At 50.3% G+C, this 26,485-nt stretch overlaps 2 protein-coding genes across 4 annotated transcripts in view; one reads left to right on the top strand and one right to left on the bottom strand.

Moving 5' to 3' along the window:
- Positions 1-16,666, top strand: part of CBL (Cbl proto-oncogene) — a 34,193-nt gene extending 17,527 nt beyond the window's left edge. For all 3 annotated transcript variants that reach the window (XM_010723676.3, XM_010723677.3, XM_010723678.3), the window contains 13 exons: positions 171-327; positions 1,765-1,886; positions 2,581-2,718; positions 3,439-3,526; positions 3,925-4,056; positions 4,446-4,649; positions 5,769-5,900; positions 6,910-7,287; positions 8,330-8,424; positions 8,963-9,118; positions 9,309-9,412; positions 9,913-10,095; positions 12,115-16,666. In XM_010723676.3, the coding sequence (XP_010721978.1) occupies positions 171-327; positions 1,765-1,886; positions 2,581-2,718; positions 3,439-3,526; positions 3,925-4,056; positions 4,446-4,649; positions 5,769-5,900; positions 6,910-7,287; positions 8,330-8,424; positions 8,963-9,118; positions 9,309-9,412; positions 9,913-10,095; positions 12,115-12,395 (2,170 nt within the window). In that variant the 3' untranslated portion in view covers positions 12,396-16,666. The remainder of the gene's footprint in view (positions 1-170; positions 328-1,764; positions 1,887-2,580; positions 2,719-3,438; positions 3,527-3,924; positions 4,057-4,445; positions 4,650-5,768; positions 5,901-6,909; positions 7,288-8,329; positions 8,425-8,962; positions 9,119-9,308; positions 9,413-9,912; positions 10,096-12,114) is intronic.
- Positions 16,667-18,533: 1,867 nt separating this feature from the next.
- The window catches only part of MCAM (melanoma cell adhesion molecule), a 9,505-nt gene continuing 1,553 nt past the window's right edge, over positions 18,534-26,485 (bottom strand). Inside the window, exons 2-15 of the mRNA XM_019623042.2 lie at positions 23,852-23,979; positions 23,563-23,782; positions 23,414-23,484; positions 23,243-23,330; positions 22,977-23,156; positions 22,762-22,889; positions 22,514-22,676; positions 22,304-22,425; positions 22,058-22,196; positions 21,848-21,969; positions 21,625-21,760; positions 20,813-20,954; positions 20,359-20,476; positions 18,534-19,724 (exon numbers count right to left, since the gene is read on the bottom strand). Coding sequence (XP_019478587.2) covers positions 19,695-19,724; positions 20,359-20,476; positions 20,813-20,954; positions 21,625-21,760; positions 21,848-21,969; positions 22,058-22,196; positions 22,304-22,425; positions 22,514-22,676; positions 22,762-22,889; positions 22,977-23,156; positions 23,243-23,330; positions 23,414-23,484; positions 23,563-23,782; positions 23,852-23,979 — 1,787 coding nt within the window. The 3' untranslated portion in view covers positions 18,534-19,694. The remainder of the gene's footprint in view (positions 19,725-20,358; positions 20,477-20,812; positions 20,955-21,624; positions 21,761-21,847; positions 21,970-22,057; positions 22,197-22,303; positions 22,426-22,513; positions 22,677-22,761; positions 22,890-22,976; positions 23,157-23,242; positions 23,331-23,413; positions 23,485-23,562; positions 23,783-23,851; positions 23,980-26,485) is intronic.

Below are 26,485 nucleotides of genomic sequence, written 5' to 3'. Positions count from 1 at the left end.
CCAAGGAGTCTTTTGCTCATACAACACAATGAAATCTCTTGTGGCCATTTTTGATTTTCCCTCTTCCATTATCATGACCTGTACACTCCACAGGTAAAATGTATAAGGTGGTAGGCATGTGACTGTGCTCTTTGGACACATCCAGTCTCAGATGGCTTGCTTTCCCCTAGGACCATTGTTCCTTGGAAGAGCTTCCGCCAGGCCCTGCACGAAGTGCATCCCATCAGTTCGGGGCTGGAAGCCATGGCCCTGAAGTCAACGATTGACTTGACGTGCAATGACTACATTTCAGTGTTTGAGTTTGATATCTTCACACGACTCTTTCAGGTAAGTGTAAAGCACTTGGAATCTGTCTGAGTGCTTCAGCTTAGACTTCTCCAAAGATAAACCATATTTTGCACGCTACAGTGGTATTTATATTTTGTCTTCTTGCCCCTCATCCCCTGAGCAGTTCTTAAAACACTCGCTAGTTAAATCACATAGGAGCATTTGATATTTTTGGTTGGAGAAGAAAAAGTTTTCTAAATTTAGATTCTAACCAAATGTAAGGCACATTTTGTATCCTCCCATGAATCAGTTTTTCCCTTTCAAAAGTCATTTTTAGACCAAAGTTCTGACACAGCTTCAGGAAATGTGAAGCTGAGTTTATCAGTCCATCTTTCCTCATATCCATTTCTTTCTTGTCAGATTTATTTTCCGTAGGGGAATGTTCAGGATGGATCATAGCATGGAAATTTAGGTTTCCTAGCTTTTGAACTGACGCAGCCAGGATGTTGCAGACACATTCTGTGCTCTGTGTGCAAGAAGTATTTGTGTTGCTGAAGGGATATTAATAACAAGTAAAATTCTAGCCCATGGTCTTTAATAGTTCTGAGCTCTGAAACACAGCTTTTGATGGTGCCAATGGGTATTTACAGGAACAAACACTTACTTCTTTGGCTCTGGCTTGCTTTTTCCCATGTGATAGGGTGGGTTGTAATTAAGAAGCATCTCGATGAAAAATTCCCATGTTTGGTGTTGCAGTGTATCTGATTTCATTCTGCACTTTTTCCGGCTATGGTACATAAAAGAGTTATGTGATTTCCAAGAGATACAGAGTTCTTAGGGAGAGGTATCGTGTTGGGTAAGTTGAGAAGTTTGGGAAAATTGGATGAGATTTAGATGTCCCAGCACTTTTCAGAATGGAAAGTTTTCCAACTGTCGTTACGCATCGCTTTTTGGGGAAAACCTAACGTGTGGGTGCTGTGCATTGATTCAAATCTTGGACTAGGCAGTAGTCCATGGCACACCCAAGTGAGGTTAGGTGGCTCAAGTCACAAGCATCTTACACACAGTGAAACCATGACAGAGAAGGGAGGTCATGTTCCCGAGGCCATGAGGAAGTCAGGATGGCATCAGGCTGGTCGTGGTTTCTGCATAATCTTCCAAGTTCCCATCTCTGTCCCTGTCTCAGGAATGAGTCATTTTCTCTGAAGAAGCAGTACAGATTGGTAGTCTTTCTTGAGCTTTTTGTGATGTCACTGACCTCACCCTCATTTTTAAAGGAGTTTTGGTGAAGGTCCTTCTTAGCTAATATTTTTATTGCTGACCAGAGAAAATCCAACGCTGAGGTGCTGCAGGAGGGTGTAGGCTTCTGGTCATCTATGGGATTTATGGTGGGATAAGAAACCTACTGTTCTAAGTGAAGCACCGAGCCCTTTGATTAAGGAGTATTGTGTGTCTTGATGCCTTTTAGGTTAATATATTTCTTTGTTGTTTCTCTAGCCATGGTCCTCTTTGCTCAGGAACTGGAATAGCCTAGCAGTGACTCATCCTGGTTATATGGCATTCCTAACGTATGATGAGGTGAAAGCCCGGCTTCAGAAATTCATTCACAAACCTGGCAGGTTGGTGCTTGGCCTTTCTGGTAGCTACTTCTAACGCTGCTGATTACTACGCTGGCTGAGGAGATGGGTTTGGTTTTGTCTTTGTCCTCCTCTGTTAATTATGCAAAGCTCTAGCTTGTCCTGCGTTCAGCAATTCTCCTCTGTGTCGTGGCTTACCTGCACAAGTTTCATAGCAGCTCACTCAGGCACGAGCATGACACAGAGATCTGTAGACATGAGTACACTTGGGCTGCCCAGTGTCCTGGGTCGAATGTGGCCCAGTGCAACAGAGCTGACAGATTTCTCTTTATGCAGAGGAAGGGTCAAGTGCTCCCTTCTGGAAGTTGTTAGTATGCTTTTAGTTCTGTGCAGGTTTTAAAAATGGAAACCTTGTGTAGTCTGATGTGTTTTTTTTCTTTCCTGAAATTAATTTGAAGCAAATGATTATGAAGATGCCAGAGTTTCTTGCTGTGGATCCTGTGTTTAATTTCACATGGAGACCGTTGCTTGGATGCTTTTCTCACTTCGTATCAGATTGCAAAGTTCTCCTTTGATCTGCCTGGGGGTAAAGTGAGGAAAGCTGGTATAAATCATCCGGTCATTCCTACTAGCTTTTATTTGCTGTCTTGAGATAGGCAAAGGCCTGCTTGGCATCTCATGCTTTCTGCCTGTTCCAGTCCAAACTGAAGTTCCTTTTCCTTTGTGTTTTTTTCAGTTACATTTTTCGATTGAGTTGCACCCGACTTGGTCAGTGGGCCATTGGATATGTCACTGCAGATGGGAACATTCTTCAGACGATCCCTCACAACAAACCTCTTTTTCAAGCGTTGATCGACGGCTTCAGGGAAGGCTTGTAAGTAACTTTTGCTGTTTTTTCCTGTGAGTTTGTGTGATACTCCTTAATCCTGCTGCCACAAAGTCAGCTGAATGGTGAAGTGCACCTGCAGGGCTCATCACACGTTCTCTCTTCTTGGGAGACACGGCGTGTTGCAGAGGTCAAGCAATCACTGTTGACATCGCTCAGCCCCTTCTGAACATCTCTCAGCTCTTCCTTTTTATTTAGACCTCGATTCAGGAAAACACTTCCAGCAAGTGAATTGATGTCAGTGGAAAAATTTGTGTGCTTTGGCACTTGAGAATACTCAGACAGCCGTCATTTGTGCTGGGAGCCGTATTGTCCTTTGCAAGAGCAGACAATAAGTGTGTGTCAGTGTTTTCCTCATCATAGACTCTTTTGTAATTGGCTCCTTAACTTGTGCTTAACTGATACTATGACCTCGGTTTTCTCACTCTGGATAATTACAATTTCACTGTGGAACGATTTAAGAAGAGTATAATTGCTCCCAGGAAGGAAAACAAGCTTCTTTCTGCAGTAAAGAATGGCATGTTTGTTTTCTGCCTGATAAGAAATTCTTGCAAAACTTCTTTTGAATTAACAGTACCTTGAATTCCCACCCCTTTGTTCTCACCCTCATCCTTCCTTTCCTCCCCCTCCCTGAAAAGAAACCTTATGTGCATGTGTGTGTGTATGTACATACAGAGTGAGATATCATTTTTCCTCAACTGCTTACAGTTATTTATTTCCTGATGGCCGGAATCAGAACCCTGACTTGACTGGCTTGTGTGAGCCCACGCCTCAGGACCACATTAAAGTCACACAGGTGAGCAAAGTCTTCTATCCTGCCCTGTCATACTCAGTATCCTAAAGGCTTGTCTTTAAGGCTGCTCTGTTATATCTTGAAGGAGTTGCAGAAGTCAATGAAAGGTAGGGCTGGGCAGAGAGACTGCAAAGCTTTCTGCTCACAGACTTTAAATTACTTATTTAGAATGTTCTGCAGCAGATTGATTCTTCTGTGCTGTCCACCACGTCTGCACCCTCAGACCCTTCATTCCCAGTCTGTTCTTGGGACACCTGAATGAAAATCTGGGAAAACCTGAAGTCCACTTTCTTCAGAGCAGTCTGTTCCTATTGTGCCCGTTTGGTCTTGGATTTCTTGTAGCTGTGATAAATCCTGCACGTTGTTTTACAATATCAACGTCTGTCCATCTTTCCTCCAAGGAACAATATGAGCTGTACTGTGAGATGGGCTCCACGTTCCAGCTGTGTAAAATATGTGCTGAAAACGACAAGGATGTGAAGATTGAACCATGTGGCCATCTGATGTGCACGTCCTGTCTCACTGCATGGCAGGTGAGGCGTTGCCTCTTGTTTGTCTCCCTGGGTGAGATTAATTGCTTTCCTACAGAAACGCACTGCGTCCTCCTGTTCCGTTTCCTTCAGGTATGGAGACGAGGGGACATAAGCTCGTAGTTCAGAAATGTCAGTGCTAGCTTCTCCTGCCCAGGGAGAAGCTGCTCAGATGCTCTATCTCAGTGTATGACCAAGAAGTGCAAGGACTTGCTAAAAAGTTGTATTTCTACTGCAGAGAGAAAATCCTCCGTATTTCTGGCGCAGTTTGCTTTTCTCTCATCCTCTCTGTACCTGCCAAAAAGCAGGTTTCAACCTGCCTGTATATTAACCACGTATTTAATTTCTGCATCTTAATGGTGGTTGTAACAGATCTCTCCTCTGCCCTGAAGGAATCAGAAGGCCAGGGTTGTCCTTTTTGTCGCTGTGAAATCAAAGGCACGGAGCCAATTGTTGTAGACCCATTCGACCCCAGAGGAGGAGGAGGATTGTCACGGCAAGGTGCAGAAGGAACTCCCTCACCCAACTATGATGATGATGACGATGACAGAGCTGATGATTCCCTCTTCATGATGAAGGAACTCGCTGGTACCAAAGTAAGGTCGCCTCTGTTGGTTCACTCCTATCAGCAGAAGTTTGTCCATTTTGTTCAGTGATCACTGCAGCCAACCAGTCACACTCTTCCCAAGGTCATGATGACTCACAGGTTAGAGGGCAGGGTGTTTTGCTGAGGAAGACAATTTGACTGTCATCTTTTTATATGGTGTCTGATAAAACTGTATAATAAAGGTCTGATAGCTGCCTGCCATTAGTGCGCCTTCCTTCCAGGATATGTGTGCAGGGCAGGGATACTTTATGGATCTGTGAGCATTCCTTTCTTAGTGCATATTGCTGCTCTTGCACATCTACAGTTTTGAAGCATTGTTTTGCTTCATTGGAAGGTGGTTTTGAATTTGGCTAATTTTCCATAGTTGAACCCATTAAAACAAGCTGCTTTTCCTGCTCTACAATGTTAACCTATGGTCACATTTCTCTTTAGCCTCTACCCTGTGAAATTCTGTAAGCTATTCCTGGGGATTGTTTTTGTATACATAGGTTGGGGAAGCAAAGCACAGTTTCCTAGCTGCGACATCCTGTTGCGGTTTGCAGCAGGCTTGTATTCCATATTTGTTAGCATTAGTGAGTTCAAACATGTATAAAGATTTGCAGAGTTACCAAGCACTAACCTTTCTCACAAAATAAACATTTTTTAAAAAGAGGAGAAGAGGCACTGTTCCGTTAGGTAAAAAAACAGCTTTGCAGAGACAGAAATGGACTTTTTGGTGCACACTAATGATTGCTGCAGCAGCCACGACACTGTAGTTGAGGTAGCTTGCACAGCAGTGCCTGCAGTGATAAGGAGGTTTTGCAGCAGATATGCCCTCTTGTGTTGAAAAGCAAGCAAGCTTGCTGCTGCTTGGGGCTCAGCAAGGTGGGTTTGGCACTCCAGCAAAACAGCTTGTCTTTTATTGTGCCCCTGCTAAGCATGCATTTGTGGTTGTTTGCTGCAAGTCAAATGCTGCTGTGCTGTGAAATTACCTTAATTTGCTAGTGTATGGTTGTTGTTATTATAGTCATCTATTACCAAAGCCAATAAAAGTCACAGAGCTTGAAAGCTTCTCTAGGAAAGAGTTCTGCTGGATTTTGTTGTTGATTTTCCCAGTCTTCTCTTTCAGGTCGAGCGTCCTCCTTCCCCCTTCTCAGTAGCCCCACAGGCCACCCTTCCTCCTGTGCCACCACGACTGGATCTTCTGCAGCAGCGAGCGTCCAATCCACCTGGGGCTTCCAGCCCCAGCACTTCTTCAAAGGTAAAGCACACTTCTTGCCATTTCAGGTGTGATTTTGGCAGGGCAGATGGGAAGGAAAGCATTTTGCTGAATGCTGTGCGTTCTCTGTGCCATCCCTAAGTGCTTTCACACAAGGCTTTATATTTTGTGTTCCTTCTGTTCCCCACAAGAGCTTAGTTTGTGCTGAAAGTGAATGCTTCCTTCTGGAGCTCATTGCTGCAGAGTCTCTATTTCCTATTTAGAAAACCTGTCTTTCATCTCACTCATCCAAACAGTTGATAGAAAGAAGATTATCCTAAGCTGAAGTGCTCGATCACTTAGGGTGAACGACCAAGTGATCCTTATGGCCTTTACTGATTTTCAGCCCCAATCACTGCTGCCTGTGGCCCTTCAAGCTGCAGTTGTATTTTGCTCTAGCTAGTGGCTAGATGTGGAAAGGTGTCACAAGCCTCTCCCAGTTTTTCTTCTCTTCCCAAACTTTTCCACCGGTAGAGAAGTAAGAATGGAATGAAATGTGTGTGACTGGGAGAGATTAGCTGTTCCTGTGATAGATGAGCAGAAGGCAGCAGTGTGATCTTGGTGGTATTCATTTGTTGGCTGCTGAGATACAGCAGCAGCTCTTCAGCTGGTTTGGATGATCAAGCTGAAAGTCCAGACAGAAAAAAATAAGCATTTATGTGACTTGCTGACTGATGAATGACAACTGCAAATAAGCTGCAGCTGAAGTTTTTTGAAATGATGAGTGTCCTTTGTTTGGAATCCAATCCAATGCTGCCTTGAGAGTTTTTTTTCCTCCCAGAAAGATGACCTGGTGTGTTCAGTGCCTAGCTGTTGTAGCTGCACGTAGTTATACTGTGTTCTCAAGCTTGTAGAGAAGGTGTCTCTGCAGGGTTAACTCGGCATTATTCCTTATCCGTTGAGATAATTTCATGTAAAAAAGAAACAAAGCCAAACCTTCTGCCCACCTTTTTCTGTTTTCTAGCAGAACGACCTTTGCTAAGCCATATTTTTACATTCCTCTGCCTTCCAGGCTGTTCCTGGTACCCTTCACAAAGACAAGCCTCTGCCCATCCCACCCACGCTCCGAGATCTCCCACCACCACCACCTCCAGACAGACCCCATTCCATCGGGACCGACGCTCGGCCTCAGAGGAGGCCCCTGCCCTGCACCCCAGCAGACTGTCCTGCAAGGGACAAACCACCCCCTGTGCCAACCAACCGTCAGGGGGATCCTTGGCCCTCCCGACCAATTCCAAAAGCCCCATCTGTAGCTCACAGCCCCGGCGATCATTGGCCTGGGAGAGAACTGTCGAACAGGCACTCGCTTCCTTTCTCCTTGCCCTCTCAGATGGATTCCAGGCCTGAAAGCCATCGGCTTGGGAGCACGCTCAGCCTGGACAACCCAGTGGTGAGTGGATCTACTGGGGGTGAGGGCAGATGGTGGGGAACTGAGTCGGCCAAGGTGCCCTTTTCTCGTTTGCATCAGAACAGGGCGTTCCTGTGCCAAGGGAGAGGCAGAAGGGAGCTGGTGATTGCCAGGCAAGAGAGAACAGTCAGAGGACTTCTTAGGGATGTGCTTTCCTGCCTCTTGGGAGCAGGGTTGAAATCTCAGCATGTCCTGCAGTTACCTTTAAGCAGTCGTGAGCCACAATTTCACGATCCCTGTTCACCTTTGGATTTTGAAAAACCGAGGCTGTTTTCCATTAGGAGCTGGTATGCTGAAAAAGTACAATTCACACATGTCAGATTTCAGTCCTGCAAAAACCTGCACACAGTAGCAATGATTAACAAAGTAAAATCTGAGTTACATTTGGGTCTGCTACTATTAATAATGTCATGATCTATAACCTGGTGGTCCAACTTACTGCTCTCTAAGAGAAACCTGAAGCAGTTTGGTTTCCTTTGATTCCATTTGCCTACTTTTTCCTTTTAAAATCTCCGGCTCTCTTGAAAAATAGAAACTGAAACAAGTACATTTTAGCCATATTGTCTAAGAAGTTGACACTAGTGCAGCTGTCACGCTGTTGCACTCGACTGGACTGGATGATCATGGAGTTCTTTTCCAACCTTGGTGACTCTGTGATCTATGATTCTGTCTCTGTGTGTATTTGCTTCTCTACATCCTTTTCCTTTTTTCCCTTATTAACATTTTGGCCTTTGGGCCAATTTCAGCTGAGTTTGACAAAGTCATTGGAGTCTCAAAGATAAGAGTTCCTTTGGTTCTTGTGTAAACAGGCAGTTGGCTGAGGAGAAAAACTCTGCTTGTGCTTCTCAGGAAGGGGAAACTAACACAGAACTGCTGAATTTCTAAGGTGTCAGTAAATGCTTTTGGGTAAATGAAGGTGTTTCGTTCCCCAAGAGGGCGTGTTGGGTGGCTGGCTGACAGCTTTGCAGCTGCATTGGTAGACCTGGCACTTCTGTAATTCCTGAGTTGGCATTTTTTCTTTCAGAGCTTGAACGCTGGTCCACCGGCAACCTCAGAATGTGAGCATCCCAAAATTAAACCCTCCTCGTCTGCCAATGCTATCTACTCCTTAGCTGCCAGGTATGCTGTTTTCTTGCAAACCATGTTCTGTCATAAGTTACAGAAAGGTAATTGTAGGTCTGTGTGCATGCTGGTGGCAGAGGCAGAGTCTGACACAACTCTATCCAGCCTTAGTTCGAGTCTGTGAAGATGGATTATTCAAAACACACAACTTAGAGAAAGGAGATGAAATCAGCATCCAGAGGTTTGTGGCTGAGTGGTTACCTTTGGCTGTGGCAGTAGGAAACAGGCTACGGTTGCCACTAGCTGTCTCATAAATTTCCTTCTGAGTTGGCCTTTTGAAATGCACACTGCAAAGCAGGTGATGTATGATGTGCTGTCAACTGCTTTTTGCTTAATGACCTTGTGTCGTTGTGACTTTGCAGCTGGGCTGCTGAGAGTACCAAAAGCCAGATTATTTCTCTAGACAGTGTTAATGTAACGTGACTGCTTGTTCCTTCAGCTCTGGCTTTGAAAGGACACGTTGATATTAATTGGATTTAGTGTAAATGTTTTTTTTTTTCTTCTGGTGTTTGTATCTTGTTTATTCTGCCTCCAGACCGCTGCCCGTACCAAAACTGCCTGCTGGGGAACAGTCTGAAAGTGATGAAGACACTGAATACATGTCACCCTCCTCTCTGCCGGTGGTGCCTCCGGGTCCTGCTGTACAAAAACCAGAGATCAAAATGCCTTTGGAAATGACTCAGAGTTTGCGGTGAGATTCTTTTTGCACGTGCTGTTCTTCCTCCTCGCTGCTCTCGGGTATTTGTTTAGCAGGGTGGAGGTTTTGCCTTCTCCGTTAGCTGAATTTCCCTGGTGACGCTCACCAGATCGAGGCCAGCACAGCGAACTGGCAATGAAATGTGGCTGCTGCTCTTTTGCAGAATGTGTGTTCTCTCCCTCAGAGTTCTGGAGTGCGACCGGCAGACGGATGGCTGTATGTATGAAGCAATGTACAACATTCATTCCCAAGCAGTGCCCTCTGCTTTTGAGACCATCAACACTTCTGGTGAGTGGGTGTGCTAAGAGAAACCTCACCAAAACCAAACTGCTGAGAAACTGGGATGCAGTGAATTGACCCCAGTGCCAGCTGGAATAGCATTTAGCTTTTTGTGCTAAACGTTACTTGCTTTTGCTGTTAAAATAGCCATGATGTATGCGGAAGCATTTTATCTGTGCACTACGAATTGTGTGTGGAGATGTGAGAGAGAAGAGCATAGCTGGAATGTAAAAACATCCAGCAGTTGTTTAACAGAATTGCTGTTTTGAAGACTTTGTTTTCTGGGCTTGGTTGCTGTAGGCAGCTGCAGCAGTTGACAGCCCACATGTATGGTAAATATTTTTCATCACGTATTACCTTCTGGAAAGAGCTTCCATTGAATATGGGTTCTTGGCAGCAGAGCCTTAGTTCTGTGTCCTGTCAGTGTTTGTGGACACGGGAACAGAGTCTGCCTTGAGAGCCAGAGGCTCTGTTTGGCCCCAGAGCTCAGACTGCGCCTCTTGTTCCAGATGAAGGGGATCTGGCAGCAGCCACTGCCAGCAACGGCCCTGAGGAGTCAGAAAATGAGGAGGATGGCTACGACATCCCCAAGCCACCACTACCAGTTGCCATCGCTCGTCGCACACTGTCCGATATCTCCAATGCCACACCTGCCTTCAGCCGAATGTCTTTGGAAAATGACCCAGTAACAGGTTAGAGAGCAGCTGTGTTCTGGGTGTTCTTGTGGGTACTGGTGGCTTGCTGCGCTTGAAATTTCTGTCACTGACTCAAGACTTTGTGTGCAGGCTGTAAAATCAGCTTTACGAAGCAGAATTATGCTGGTCCTTGATTGTTCCGCTTGATTACGACTCAAAATGCTCTTCCCTACTCATTTTAAACCACTGAGCTAGCAAATCATGATTAAATCTCAGTTAGCAAAACCTTTTCTCAGCTTGAGGGATATCCTTAAGCCACTCTGTCCTATAGGACATGGCATCTATTTCGTACTAGGACATGAAGCAGAACTTCAGAACATTACTCGTAGCTGTTCAGGCAGCAGATTGGGTGGCTGGCCTGGCTTCTGCCTGGCTCCAAGGGGGTGGTTGCCAGCAGATGGCACAAGTGCACTGCTTGATGCTTTCAGTGTCTTTAAGCCAGGAGGCAGTGGCTCAGCAAGGTCAGCTTTTTGTCCCCAAAGAAAAAGCAGAGGACATCTTGTCCTTCTGGCTGTGGGACACGTTCACCAAGGGGAAACCAAAGCCTGGTGTCTCCAAGAGCATTTGTGAAGAACGTTTGGCTTCTTCCCTACGACTGCCCTGCAGAGCAAAAGGAAGCTCTGAAACTTCCTGTTGGGGTGCTCTGGGCTTCAGCACGTCTGAACTCTGGCCATTTGCCAAGTAAGAGGAATGAGTTTCTCGTTCCTTGAGCCTCCCATAGCCAAGGCTGCTTGTCCCAAAGCGTCTTCTATTCACCTGCTTCAACTAGCTCCCTTTTTTGGAGCTTTCTCTTCTTCAGCATGGAGAGGAGTTTATTAGTTCAGATAAATGTGTTAGCTGCTGCCACTCCTCCCTGCTCCCTGCCTTTGTCTCTGTGTCTGTAGAATATGGCTGGCAGGGAGATGAAGTGCAATGGAAGCTCACATGCTGCTCCCAGATGAATGACTGAGCTTAATCATTGACCCTTCCTTGTTTATACAACCCTGAAATGATGGTGCTGTTGTTCTGCTTTGTAGTCGTAGGAGATCTGCTCATGAAAAACGCTGATGTTAGTGCTCTGGGAAGCATCTGCCGTTGTCTGAAAAGTTGGGTATTGGCTGCTGCTGAAGCCGGTGCTAAGCAAGCCTGACTTCTATGGGATACATTTTGGCAGATTGATGTTCTCATGCTTTGTGCTCTACAATTTAGTTTCTTAATCATTTACCAAAAAAGCTGAGCTGGTTGTCGCCCTTTGAAATTGACCCATGGTGTCTGAAATTTGAACCAGCTCAAGCTGAAGCAGCTATTTCAAAAGTCAGTTTGGGGGAGAGCAGAGGGTAGTCCTTTCTCTCCAACGTACAAAAAGCTTTTTATGAGTAAGAAGCTTGTACTCTGAGGATCAGGGAGATGAACTGCGTTGTGGTTGGTGAGGAAGCCTCAGTGGATTTGTTTCCTCTATCTCAGTGCTTTTGTAGAAGTCTTTTAGAAAAGCTCCACAATGACTGCTTCATCTCTAACCAGCACTGCCCACTCCTAAAGAGGGATTGTGTGGGCGTTCTTAGCCTTCCAGATTTGTGTGCTGTGTACGAGTTCAGCTGTTAGAGAACTCCATCCTGAGTACCTCGAGGAAGGTAAATACAGCTTTCTTTAAGGTGATGTCAAGTATTCATCATTTGCAAAGTAGGTTTGGTGCAGTCCGTTGTGGATTCCCTGTGCTGTTTTATCACAGCAGGACTCTCACACTAAAACTGATGCCTGAGCTCTGCTTACATGGATGCATCCCCCCCCGGCCAAGTTTTTCTTTAGCTTTAGTTTAATAAATGAGCCTGATGTGCCCACCAAATAATGAATCCCTGTGGCTGCTTTTGCATACAACGAGGGAAGCTGATCTGATCTGTGACACTGAGTGGGTCAGTGGGCTGACTGGAGAAAGCAGCACCAGCTTCAGTGCCATGTTTAAGTGCCACTTACCAGTACTGACGTCATTCAAGAGTCACGTGCCCTTTCCCAAACTGACTCCTTTGTTTTCCCTTCCAGGTTTTTCGGATGGCTCTCAAGTTCCAGAAAGGCCTCCGAAGCCGCTGCCACGGAGAATCAATTCTGAGCGCAAAGCAGGGAGCTGCCAGCCAGGAGCAGCCAGCAGCAGCACCGGGGCATCGCTGCAGCTCTCCAGCGAGATTGAGAACCTCATGAGCCAAGGCTACTCATATCAGGACATTCAGAAAGCTCTGGTCATTGCACATAACAATATTGAAATGGCCAAGAATATTCTCCGTGAGTTTGTTTCCATTTCCTCCCCTGCACACGTGGCCACATAGCACATTACCTCCACACCTAGAGCTTCTGTGGACCAGCTGCCTGGGCAGCCGTAGCCCGGCTACTCACCAAAGGGGAAGGGGGTTCCTTTAGAGACTTCGTGCAGAGGTCAGCCCTGCCTCTTAAGAGAATCAGTTATCAGGTTTTTGTGGTTCCAGATTTCAAAGCAGTGAAATGGAATGGAGCGGAATGGTGTTTTATACAGTGTGTGTCTTGGAGTCCTTTACCCCTACCTCTTGTTTGAGAGAACAGATTTATTTCCAGGGTGTCAGTAGAGGAAGGTTTCGTAATGAGGGATCCCGGAGCTGATGCCCTGGAGGCTGGGGGAAGTGTGTTGTGCTGTGAATTCTAAGTGAATGCTCTGAGAAACAAAGTCTCCGGGTCGGTGTGGTGTGTCCTGTGGTTCATGGTACTAGGTTTGGACCTGTTCGCTGCTGTGTATCTGGCTCAGGCTTTTTAGAGCAGTTGAGAGGTCACTTTCTGCTGGGAATAAATAGGAGACCTTGGAAGAAATCGCTTGATTGCTTCCTGTTTGCCACGGCGTTTCCCTCTTACCTGTAACAGTAGCATTTATTGCTTATGATTTGAGTTGTCCTTTTCTGCTTGGAGATAGCCTGACCAGCATCTGCCAGGCATTTTGGATCTTGGAGTCGGATTTCTGTCGTAAGTGTCCTCATGCCAGCTGTGCTGGCAGCACCAGATTCCAGGGAGCAAGATGTGCTGAGAGTTCTGCATGCGTTGGAGTGGTGGGAAGAAGCTGAGCTGAGAGCAGAAAACTGGCGGTGCTGCTCCTTTTGTAGCCTTGAGCCTTTTGTGCTTTCGGTGCTCCAGCTTGATTGCAGCCTTGCTGGGCTTGGGCAGCACCACCGGATGCTCTTTCTCTAGGAATGTTGCACCTGGTAGATATGATGTTTTATTTATCTTAACTGCATGGTGGCTGTTGCAGACTAGTGGCCTTCACACACATTCCATCGTCTCCTTCAGACAGCTTCCTTGGGAGCCAGCTGTCTTTGTGCCAGGCTGTTTTGTGGGATCGGTAGATGCAGCTGATGTATTTGTTGGTATCTTATCTGCTTTGCAGTAAAATAAACGCAGCAGTTCTCTGCATGGCTATCAAAACAACACGGGGGGCTCTTCTTTGCACTGCCCTTACTCCAAGGAATTGCCAGAGCTTGTGTTGAAGCAGATCTGGGAAACCTCTGCATTTGTAAAACAATCACACTGGGCTTTACGAGTCAGTACTGGGCAGTCACTTTGCAAAAACCTGACTTGCATACTCAGCTCCTTAACTCTGTGCATAATATGCCTGGTGTGTGAGAAGCATAGTTCCTCTTGAGGGGATTTAAATGGAGTAGGATCCGCACGTCACAGCCTGCTGGATGAACGGTGCTCTGTGCACACCGAGGGGCTGCTCGCCTTGCACAGCATGTCCTGCATTATTTGCATCACTGGGAGGGCAGCAGCAGTCACTGGGCAAAGGGTTACAACGTGAAATATTGCTGGAGTGCCGGTGGCTGTTGGATGCAGTTGAAGCTTTTAAAGGATCTGGTTGCTGCTTCCAGATCTGAGCGAGGCAGCTTGCAGTTTGCAGAGGGGACTTAACTAATGTTAGCATAGGAAACTAAGCATCAGATGTTTGTTCTGTGTGGGGTATTGGTATTTCTCTAAACCTGCAGCTTTGTAAATTGATAATGCGGGGTCCAGGCAGTTTAAAAGCATGAGCAGTCTGTCCTAACTCCTCTCCTTTCTGCATTTCTCTGAAGCTGTAAGGAGATCTCTTAAATGCAACACTTGATGCCATCGCTGCTGTTGCTATTTTGGGGCTGGGGCTGGAAATTGCAAATGCAGCACGCTGCTGAGATGATTGCTGTCAGCCAGCAGCGAGCTCTGCAGTGCTGCAGAGAGGTCAGGCAGCCAAGAGCAGGGTCTGGCCTGGCAGAGGGGCTACGTCTGTTCATGCTGTGCTCGGGGAAGCAGAGCTGTTCCCTCTCCTGTGCCCGCAGTGCAGCAGGCAGCAGAGCCCTGACCCAGCCCTGCTCTCACTGTGCTCAGTGATGCCCGGCAGTTCTTGTGTCTGCAGCAGATTCTTGGGAAGTGAGCCCAGCACCAGCACTGCTGAGCAGGGATCTGGGCAACCCTGGGTGCTCTCGTTGCCCATCTGCACGTTGCAGTTGTGAGCCTGACCATCCAGTCCTAGTGCTTGGGAGTTATTTTCTGGCTTTGTCCTGGAGACCCACGTAAAAATCGTGTTGAGAGGGAGCACTGCTCTTTATTTCCCTCCTCTCCAGTGCTGCCACTCGCTCCGTGTTGGTGTTGGAGCCACTTCAGTTCTGCCTTGCTGTGTAAACTCAGCCTAAGTGTGCTCAAGTGTGGCGTGAGGCTGCAGCACGCAGGCAGGGCTGCTGCTGCCAGGGCTGCCAGGAGCTGAGTGCAACCAGCTGGAAAGCCTTAACTCTTGTCTTGCACAGCGTGTGCCATTGGAGCAGTGGTGCCCCATCCCCTGCTAGCCCTTGGTTCCAGGCTGGCCATGATGCTGAACGACCCACACCTAGCAGAGCTTTATGCAGGCCTGCCTCTGGGGCTGTGTGTGCCAAGGGACGTTCCTGCAGATGTTGTTCCAGGTATTAGAGATTAGAGAGCAATCTTTGTGGCATGTATCACTAATTTTTCTGCATGTGTCCTTTCTGTGCACTGTTTGTGTCTCCAACTGAGTTAAGAAACTTAAGCCTTGGCTTTTCTTCCTTAGATGTGTAAGCGTTTGCTGGCACCACTGAAGTGCAGCAGAGTCCTGCCTGTGTTTTATGGCTGTGCTCTGTGAAGTCCACCCAGGCACTGTACAGTGTATTTTTCTTACTGTTTTTCTTTCAGAAAGGTGAGCCTGATGCTATTTTCTCTTTCTTTCCCTTCACCCCCTCGTTCTTTATTCTTAAGAAGTTCACTTTGTGACGCTACTTCAACAAGAGAAACCCAAATGTCTCGTGCCTTTCTTAAGGGAATGCTGTGTCACTGGGCTGGATCTGGGTATCCCTCCGTGGAAAGAAAAAGCCCCACGCTGCCTTTGAGATTACTTTAAAAAGTGTGAAAAGGAGGGGCGAGAGAGAGAGAGATGGGCAGTTGTCACTTCAACACTGTGTTTTGTAGCATTTCAGCTGTGGAGGTTTCCTACTCTACCTGTTCCTAACAGCGGTGCTGCACTGAGCTCAGTGTGAAGGTGGTAGAATTGTAGGAACAAGATCGGTTGTGCTCGTAACAAAATACGGGTTCTGCTCACAATAAAAAATACTGTTTTTCCCCCCCACCTGCCAAGCCAGGGCACAAAGCAAGCAGAAACCCCTTTGTGCAGTGAGGGCTGGGGCACAGAACGTGTGGGAGCAGCAGGAAAGCAGCAGCAGCATCTGTCTGCCCCGCTGACTCGGTGAGTTGGATGCCACCACAGCTGAACGGGATTCTGCAAGGAGACATAACCTGTCAGGAGTGTGCTGGAGCCTGTCTGCTGCACTGCCCTGCTCTGCCTGCCCCTGCACGAGATGCAGGTTTAGGCTTGCAGCCTCCCAGCAGCCCTGCTTTCTGCAGAAGGCCTTTGCTGCTCACCTTTTGCTGAGCCCTGCTCCAGGAGAACAGCGTGCTGCTCCCTGCGCGAGGCTCACTGCATTACTGTAGCTAATCCTGAGGTGGGGTCATTACTGTACATGGTTTTCGGTTGGTTGTTTTCCAGTTGAGCAATTACAAATGCAACTCCCTGGGCACTTCCTTCAAGGTGCCACATTGGAAACCAGAGGGGAATAAGGAAGCTTATTCTTAAAGTTCCTCCTAGAAAGCTTTTTTCTTTTGAAACTCCCGGTGGGAGAGGAACAGTTGTTCTTTCTCTTGAATGACAAATACCCATTTGTATAATATCAGTGTTAAAAATGTTGAGATTTTCACACAAAAAAAAATATTTTAAAAAGAAGTATAATAGTGTCATTAATATAAAATATAATAGCAGTATTTAATCCTTTCAGGTCTGTAAAGAATAAGGAAAAACAGAAGGTAAATATTCTTACAGAGAGTAGCTGAGCTTTAAGGTTCACTTGGTTTAAAGTCCTCATTTTGTTTGCAAATGCATTGTTAATGTTTAGAGGTTATACTAATGTTATTTATTAATTGTTCCCATTCTCGTATGCTGCCCACTAAGAGCTTCTTTGGGATTTCATTCACCTGTGTCAGTAAAAAGGAAAAAAAGAAAACGAAACAAAGTTTTATTTTTAAATAAAATTTCCTTTGTTGTAGCAGATGGGCTGCGTTGTGTTGGTTCTGTGAGAGGGGAACATCCAGCTGGAGTCTGCCTGATCAGAGTACCCAGCTCTGGGATGGGGACTTAATGCTAATAAGTCCACAGAAGAGCATATGGTCCCATACTAATCTCAACTAACAGGTTACAGAATCCATAAGAATCTGTGAGTCTGAGAGTCACATCAACAAGTTTGTTCCTATCCATTAAAAGAGTGCAAAAGGAATCTGCTGATGGAGCCTGCAGTGCTGGTTGGGGTCTGGGAGATCCTGAAGCATCAATCCCACTCTGCGGAGCCCATCTGCCTCTCACAGATCCTGCTGGTCTCTCACAGCAGATGTTACTCTCTTCTTACAGTTACTACATCTCGTTTTTACGTCTCTCACGTGGTTGTGAAATGCAGAAAATTATATGGAGAGATCAGAACTCAAGGTGATGTGTTTACATGCATAGTGCAGCGTATCTAGAGTTCTCCTGAGGTCTAATGAATGCACTTGGTGAGACTGTGCCCAATGAACCCTGCTGGGCCTGTGAGCCACTGGTGGGCAGAGATGCTCTTAGAACACTGCCTGCACTGAATTGTGTGTTGTGGGCTTAGATGGAAGCATGAGGGACTGTGGGGTCCAACAGGGTTGGGAAGAGTGCCTGGACTCTGCTCCACTGTGATGCACTGATGGGCAAAGGGCCCGTTGCCATGTTGCTAAAATGAGGCCAAATGAAGGTGAGTTGTTAATTGGGGGTCAAATGAAGACACGGGGGCTCAGATGAGCTCACGTGAGGTCAAGTCACAGGAAATAAGTGGTCAGAAAGGTCAAAAGAAGTGAATTGGGGTTGAACGAGGACACAAAGGTCAAATGAGGTGACAGAGGTCAAGCAAGGAAAATAAGTGGTCCGAAAGGTCAAAGAGGTTAATGGGGTCAAATGAGGTCACAGAGGTCAAGCAAGGTCAAATCAAGGAAAATAAGTGGTCTGAAAGGTCATGTGAGGTCACAGAGGTCATGTGAGGTCACAGGGGTCATGTGAGGTCAACTCAAGGAAAATAAGTTGTCCTAAAGGTCAAATAAGGACACAGAGGTCAAGCGAGGTCAAATCACAGAAAATAAGTGGTCAGAAAAGTCAAATGAGGTTAATTGGGGTCAAATGAGATCACAGAGGTCAAATGAGGACACAAAGGTCGAGCAAGGACACAGAGGGTCAACTGGACCTGAAATAAGTGGCTTGACTTGTCCAAGTGGCTTAACTTTGGTCTAACAGGGACAGTTTGGTTCCCACTGTGTAACTGAGGCCCAAATCGATGCTCATGGTTCCTGTGGGCTCCTGTGAAGCCAATCAGGTTGAGTGGCTGTTACAATTTGCTGCTCTCTAATAAAACTGTTACTTATTAATTAGTAGCAGTTATTGGTATCTGCAGGGGCTAGAAATAAACTAAAATGGTAGCTATAGTAAAATCAACTTAATAATTAAATAATAAAGATATTAAATAATAATAATAATAATAAATAATAAAGATAATTAAAGAATTATCTACTGTAAGTATTATGTTAGAATCTGAAATTCTTGTTGGTATTCTGTCTCAACCTATGAGAAATTGAACATATTTGTTAATATCTCTACGAGTGATGGTTGGCATTCCCTACTACAAGCTACCACTGTCCTCATAAGCTACTTCACCTACTTTAGTATCAGGGGTACAATTACCTCTTAAACTGTGTTAGAACCCATTAATAAGAATTATCTGCTGGCATCCAAAGGATCCAAGAGTGGATACAGACCCATCAGCTGTTGGGATCTCAGCAGTTGGCCATTCCCAGCACTGGGAACCCGATGGAACAAAGCAGAGCATCACCACCCCCAGGAACAAAGCCACCCCCAAGCTTTGAACTCGGTACTTTATTTTCACATATATAAAAAAAACCTTGCAAATATCAGACAAAAACTTCTGGAAATGTACACACCATCCAACAAAAATATATATAAACCAAAGCATCTGTTTGGACAACACTTGCAGCTCACGATTACAGCTCCGGAGGTGGGGGGGGGAGAATCTGTCCCTCCTCCTGGTGACCTGAGGTCCTGCTGCAGCGCAGGGGTGGCAGAGGGGAGCTGGGTTGGGCAGGGCAAGGAGGGGCAGAGGAAGGGCTGGGGGGAGCTCTGCTTGTCCTGATCCCTCCTGTGGGACCCGGGGGGGGGAGAAAGTAATGAAGGAGTTTTCCCTGGGGCTGATGCGTGTTAGGCAAAGAATAAAAAAGAAAGGCAGGAGATAAAGAAGAAAGGGGTAAAAAGGGAGGAAGAGGGAAAGGAGAGAGAAATAGAAAAAAAACAAGAGGAAGAGAGGAAGAAAAAAGAAGGGAAGATGATGAAGAAAAAAAAAAAAAGGAAAACAAATCCAACCCTGAGCCGTCGCTGCCTGGCGCTGACCTCGCATTCCTTCGGCTCACACCCAGACGCAGCCCAGCGCCGCCAGCAGCCGCGCATCCTGCAGCAATCCCACCTCCCCCCCTGCTCAGCAAAGCCCAAAAGCTGGGAAGCTCAGAGCTCAGGCACCTGTCTGAGAGCAAAACCCTGCCTGGCATTAAGGGCTCTCACAGCCCTTCCCCACCCCCTACCAGAGCCCTTCCCCTCCCAGCTGCACACCCCGGGTGCCTGTATGCTGCCTGCTGGCAAAGCAACGTCCCATCAGCTTTTCTGAGCCAAGTTTTGGGGTAAAACTCATCCAAACCTCCTTACACACCTACAGAACAGATTTCCATTAAAAACAAAACAAAACAAAAAGATCAAGAAAAAGAAACAAGAAAAACCTCCAACCCTTCCATCAGGTAGGTAGCCGAGTGGGGTGTGAGTATTGCTGTTGGCTTCTCTGTAGCAGTAAGCGAAGGCTGCTGCTGAGCCGACAACCCGCCAGCCTGCTGTGAGCTGTCAGGGGGGGTCGCTGCCTCTGGCTGTGCCCCCCAGGTGTGGGGCAGAGTGGGATAAGGCCATCCAAGAGCAGGAAAGGATCGAAGGAAGAAAGCACTTCGGAGATCGCCCTCTTTTAGTTTCTCAGATCGATGTATTTCTCGCTCTTCAGGCCAACAAAGAGAAAAGGGGGGAGAGGAAAGCAGTTAGTTACCAAAACAAAGCAGAGGTGGGGGTAAGAACAGGAGCGAGCACCATCCCAGGGCATGGGGCAGTGAGCAGCGAGCCGTGCTGGCAGCAGGAGCGGGGCTGGGGCCATTCTAATCTAAGGCAGCCTGCCCGGTGCTGCATCCCAGGAGATGAGCGCGCACAGCCCTGCCCTGGCACGGCGACTGCCTGGCACAGGCACTGGGAACAGCTCCTGCAGCCCCCCGGGGGCTCTCAGCCCTGGGATTGCCATCTCAGCCTGCACTGGGCTGAGTTCTGCCAGGGCTGATCGTGCAGCTGCTTCCTCCAACTCTCCTGGGCAGCCCCAGGAGAAGCCAGCACGGAACACAGCCAGGCAGCTGTTCCCCGAGGTGCCAGGGCTGGCACAGAGCAGAGCTGCCCTGCATATCCTAGCAGCAGCACATCCACCCCTTCCCCTTCCTCCCAGCCCTTCCTCGAGCGCTGCTGATGGATGATGGAGGCCCATGCAGGGTGGGGAGAGCTGCGAGACGGGAAAGCGTTACCTGGAGCACCTCTGGCTGCTGCCCAGCTGCAGCACAACCCTGGCCCCAGCACACGATGCTCGGTCCTACCTGGTCAGCAGCCGACCTCTTCTCGCCGTTGGCACCCTGCAGGAGCCCCGCCTCTTCGGAAAGTTTATCTGACTTAACTTCAACTACATTCTTGTCTTTACGTGCCTCTGGCTTTGTGCTAAGGGAGGGAGGTGACAATTTTGAGACATCTTTGCCATAGCCCAGGGCACGTGGCTGGGGGGGGAGAGAAACCAACCGAGCCCCCGGGCTCCGCCTCGGGGGACGCCGTGGGGCAGGGGACAGCTGGGGACAAAGCTCCAGCTGGGGGAAAAGCCCTGGGCTGTACGGCCCCTCCCTGGGGATGGGTCCTTCGGCTGCTCTAAAGCTCTGCTCCTTCCTCATCGCGGGAAGCTGGAAGCGGCCCAGACTGCCGTGCTGGGCAGGGTGAGGTGGGATGGGATGGGAAGCGGTGGTGATGGCAAAGCGGCTCTGCCCCGAGGGCGGCGGTGCTTACATGTCCTGTTTGCCGCTGCGGCCACAAGAGATCTTGCCTTTCTTGTGAAGGAAGTAAATGATGGAGCCCAGCACGGCCACCACGAGGATGCAGATGATGATGGCCACGATGATGATGCCTTTGCTCTCTGAGGTCTTTTGATCTAGATGTGAGAGGAGAGGAGGTGAACGTGCATCAAACCTCCTGTGCTCCTAGAGGTAAGAAAAGGAGCTCCTTCCCCAGCATAGCACCGCAGGACTCCCTGCTGTCTGTAGGACGCAGATGTCAGCACAGAAATCATAGAATCACGGAGGTTGGAAAAGACCTCTAACATCACCAAATCCAGGCCCAACCCATCCCCAACCACGTCTCCAAGTGCCACATCTCCACAGTTCTCGATGAGCTCTGGGGATGGTGACACCACCACCTCCCTGGGCAGCCTGTGTCAGCGCCTGACCACTCTTCCTGAGAAGGAATCTTTCCTGATATCCAACATATCCAACCCCAATATGGTCTGATAGAGCAGTACCCACACAGCCACACTTTGCATTCTGCTCCCAGCTGCAGGACAATGGCTCACAGTGTTTCCTGCAAGCCTCCCAAGCCATCCCTTTGCTCCCTTGCCCTGCAGGAAGCTTGCTGGCCTTGCTGGGCAGTAGGATGAGAGCAAGCAGCAGCTTTTCCACCCCTGTAGGTGGAGACAGAGCCTCATTCCCTATCTGAACAGGGAGAGGAGCAGCAGATGCAGGAGGCTCCCTCCCCAGGCAAGATAGCAGCATGACTCTTAGTGGCACAGAGCAGACAGAGGAGAAATGGGGGCAGATGGGGCTCACCCAGCAGCTGGATGTGCTTCTCGCTGACCCCCAGCGCGTTGGACACCCGGCACATGGCTCCTGCTCGCAGCAGGTCGTGGCTCACACGCACCGTCAGGTTGCTGGTGACGTGCTGGTTCTCCATGTACTCATGGGTCTGTAGGGATACGGGAAAGCACAGAGCTCAGCACTCACACACAGCCCTTATCCTGAGAGCCTCCCACAGCCCCCGCCCAGCCCTCACCGTCCCGTTGATGTTCCAGTGGACGGAGGGCCGAGGGAAGGCGATGGCCTTGCAGGTCAGGTTGATCACTTCGTCCTGCCGCACGTACAGCGGGGAGCTGATGGCCACGATGCGCGGCTTCCCTGCGGGAAGAGACGGCGAGTGTCTGCTTCTCTCCATGGGACGGGGTTGACAGAAGCAGCAAGGAGCTCACCCAGGGCCCATCCTTACCCCGCACGGCCACGGCCACCTGCTTGCTCTGCTCCAGCCCCGGCACGCTGCGTGCCTGCACTTTGCAGCTGAAGTTGCCGGAGGTCTCGAAGGTGAGGTTGCTCAAGAGGAGCTGGTTGCCTTCTGCCACCTTCCTGCCCTGTTGGAGAGGGAAACCCAAGGCTGGGGCTCAGCACCCCTCACGTTCCATGGCAGGAATGGGCCCCATGGGGCACTCCAGCATGGCAGCACCCGAGCATTGCTCACCTTCGCGTCCCTCCATTGGTAGTCCAGAGCTACAGGGCTGTGGGCACTGCAGCTCAGCCTCACGCTGTCCCCTTCGTGAAAGGGTGAGAATGGCTCCATCTTCACCTGGACCCCTTCGATGTCTAGGAGAGGGATGGGGAGCAGGGCAGCATGAGCAGAGGGAGGGGGTACCACCCACAGGGTGCACAGTGTCCTGTCCCCCAGCCTTACAGTTCACCATCAGCTCCACATCCCCTTCGTGCTGTGTCATTTCATCCAAATTCAGCGTCTGGCACTTGTACAGACCACTGCTGCTCTTGTTGACATTGTGCAGCATCAGCACCCCATTGTTGGTGTCCGCCAGCGAGGTCACATCCTGCCAGTTGTCCTCCAGCTGTGGGCACGGGGACAGCACAGCCCTCAGCCCCTCCATCCTGGGACAGGAGAGCTGAGGGAGAGGGGCCAGAACCTCCCCTCACCTCTTTCTTGAAGAAGCTGAAGACAGGCGCCGGATTCCCATCCGCATCACAGACCAACTTCACATCATCCCCTTCCTTCACCATCCCCGATTTGGTCACCACGCGCAGCTCCACATGTTCTGTGGGGTCTGTAGGAGGAGGAAGAGGGCAGGGTGGCTGTGGGTCCCACCCCCCTCCCCCACAGCACTGGGAACAGCCTCCAGCCCCCGACTCACAGAACACAGTGATGTTCACCCGCGGAGAGTCCTTCGTGTGCATCTGTCCCCGCAGCCAGTAGTGCACAGTGCAGTGGAAGAGGGAGCTGCGGTCCTCCCGTGTCACCTTGCTGAAGAGCGTGCTGATCACCGTGTACAGCCCATTCGACGGGCGGATCACCGTGGTCAGGATCTTCGTCTCTGCAGGAGATGCAGCCGCTGTTCCCAGCCCGCAAGCAGGGAGGGTCATCCCGCCCCTCTCCAACCCCATCCCCACCCCAACTCACTGTCCTCCTCCTGCAGCAGCAGCTCCCCGTTCTTGTACCAGGTGATGTTGGGGGACGGGAAGCTGTTCTCGCTCTTGCACCGAGCAATCTGCAGCAGCAGGGAGCACCATGGGCACGGCACAGCCCAGGGGGTGCCCCTACGGGCATGGGGAATTGGGGACCTCTCCTCACCTCTGACATGTCATTGCTCTGTGCAGGGATGCCGGCTGAGTTGGGTGTGATCTCGGGGGTCATGGGGATCTCTGGAAGAAGCCACTCCATGCATTAGGAGGAACAGGACAGGATCCCCATCCCCTCACCACGGCCGCCCCATCACTCACTGTAGGTGTTGAGCTCGGTGCGGTTCTCCCCCACGCCCTGGCTGTCCGCCCCAACCCGACAGATGAAGGTCCTGCCGTTGTCTTGCCTTGTCACCTTGCTGATGGACAGGGCCTTGTCCTCCCCCACAGACAGCCTCTCGCTGTACTCCGTCTCATCTATCCGTGCCCCAGTGGCAGTGATGACGCACAGCCTCACCCGATTGGAGTGACCGTGGTTGACCTGGGAACGAATCCCATGTAGAGCCCTGGGCACAGCCCCACGTTGGCCACCCAACCCCACAGCACTCACATAGAACCACTCGATGGAGGTGAAGGGGACGTCTCCAGGGATGGAGAAGCTGCATTCCAGCCTGGCTGTGCTCCCGATCTCCACTTCCAGCACTGCCGGCATGTAGACCTCCAGCCTGCCGGCTGCACCTGGGGGAGGGACAGCACCCTCACACCACATCCCCAGCACAGAGAGCCCAGGGCTTACCCCAGGACCGGAGATCTCCATCCACAGAGCCAGCAGCCTGAGCACCCTCCCTCCAACACAGCCAAGGTGAGCTCCTTGTTATATCCCTGCCTGCAGCATGGGGGCCTGCAGCACTAATGGAGCACCCGGCCATGCTCCAAGGTAATGGCTATCGATCCAGGACCTGAAGCAGGGCTGCCCTGCACTGGGGCTGAAGGTTGAGCAGCCCCAGCCGGGCACAGCACAGAGCAGAGCTGCGTCACGGCACGGCCGGCACACCAACAAAGCAATGAAGTGTGCACGCCCCATGCAGTCCCCCCCCATGCAGTCCCCCAGGCTGGGATGGCAATAAGGAGCCCTGGAATGGGTCCCAGCGGTGCAGCACCCCCTGCCCAGCCCACATATGAGAACGGGAGATAAGAGGGCTGCAGGAAAGCAGCTGCGTCAACAGCCACCTGATAGCACTGCTCGGTGACAGCCTCACAGGGCAGCAGCTTCAAAGGGTAACACCGTGCCCATAGAACGCTCTCTGTGTGAAGTGGGCACGTGGTGGCACGATCCCAAAACGCAGCCAGGAGCCCCTTCTGCCACAGCCAAGGCACTGGCTCACACCAGCAGCACAGCCAGGACAATGCAGCAGCCCCATCCCTGCCCTCATCCTTTTCGTAGGGGCAGCACAGCTGGCACTAAGCAGAGGGACAAGCAAAACAGCGTGCAGGAAAGGAGGAGTTGGAAAAACAGGTGAAAGCCCCAGAGATAAAGTGTACATTGGGGTCAGGAAACGGGACTGAATGCATAACCAGAGGCACCGGGCCCTGACCTGGCACAGCTGGGCACCCGCAGACCTGGGCATGCCAGGCTCTGCTCCCCAGCCCCAGGCAGAGGCAGCGCTGTGGCAGGAAAGCTGCAGCTCTCATTGCTCACCAGCTCAGCATGACAGCCCCCGTCCTGGCCGAAGCAGCCAAAACCATGAACTCAGAGCTAGGGAATGGCTGGCATCCGGGGCTGGCAGCAGGCACCCCTCCTGCCCATTCGCTGCCCTTGAAGAGGCGAACAGGGAGACTGCAGCCCCCTCCCCACCTCTCCCTGCTCCCCACCTCCTCCAGGACAGGCTGGATACCAGGGGTGAAGGGCTCAGCCAGGCACCGGGCTGCAGGGAGCACCTGGTGACATCGCAGGCACTGCTAGATGGGGACACAAGGACACCCCATAAACCCAGCAGTGGGCACCAGGGCAGGGCTGGAAAACTATTAGCCACTCACAGGCTGCAGAGCTGAGCTCCAGCCCATAACAGTGAGCCCTGAGCGCCTGGCACAGCTCCAACGGGAGACCTCGAGATGCGGAGGGGCCGCCTGCAGCAAGCGAGCTGGGAAGGGAGGAGAGCCCCCGTGCCTTTCCATCTGGCTGGCGGACAGCCGGCCGGCAGCCAGCGCTCCGCAAGAACAAAGATTTGCTTTTAGAGCAGAGGAAGGGGGTGGGGAGCAGCACGGCCCCTCCAGCAGCTTTCTGCAGAGCCGAGGTGTGCGGGCAGCGGGCGGAGCAGAAGGGCATGGCGGGGGGCTGCTGTGGGGTTCTGCTTCCCTCTCGGGATGAGAAGCTGCTGCCAGCTCCGTGCTGTGCCATGGATGGTGATGGAGGCAACGCTCTGCTGCCATCCCAGCAAACTCCCCCAGCTGTGTGCAACAGGAATGGCCAACCTCACACCTTCTCCAACCCCAACCCTCTCTAACAATGTGACGCCAACAGCCCCACTGCGTATACCCCCACCTGGGGGTGCACAGCAAGCCCCCAGCCTGTCTGGGAAAGGCTTTGGCTGCAGCCCCTCGTGCTTCTGGGAAGCATCAAACCCTTTGCCGAGGCTCTGCTCGCCAACACCGCTGTGCTGCCAACCAATGGGTGCTCTGCTCGGCACGTGTGCTGCGAGGAAGGGGATCCCAGCACGGGCTGGGGGTGGGAGCTCAGCTCTCCCGCAGCACCCAGGGCAGGGTTACCCCGTGCTGTGCTGCAGCCTGGCAGGGGCGAAGCGTGGGGACCCCCAGTATGGGGAGGGCACAGTGCGGAGCAGGAAGCACAGCCCATAAACCAAGGGAAAACGGACTGGAAAGAGGATAAAAAAAGAAAGTGTAAAAAGCCAAGAGAAACACAGCACTCGGGGAAAAACTCCTTAGAAGGAAAGGGGTGGATGCTTCCTAACAGCTTGACCGATGCACCCTGCTGCACACTGGACACACGTGCAGGCACGCTGCCCTTACCTCTGCCCCATGGAGAACAGCCACAGGAGTGGGGCTACCACCAGCCACCTGCCCAATGCCACCGGGGATACAGAGAGCATCCCTTGCCCTGTGCTGCTTTAGGGAGCTGAAAAGCGGCCCCAGGGACAGCACGGGGCACTCCCAGCTCTGCACACACAGATCTACTCCTGAAGCAGAGCCTGGGGACGTGCAGGGCGGGGACGGGAGGGGGGGGGGG

This window comes from Meleagris gallopavo, chromosome 26 (genome assembly GCF_000146605.3).
Source record: "Meleagris gallopavo isolate NT-WF06-2002-E0010 breed Aviagen turkey brand Nicholas breeding stock chromosome 26, Turkey_5.1, whole genome shotgun sequence".
Taxonomy (NCBI): Eukaryota; Metazoa; Chordata; class Aves; order Galliformes; family Phasianidae; genus Meleagris; species Meleagris gallopavo.
This window is presented reverse-complemented; position numbering and strand designations above follow the sequence as displayed.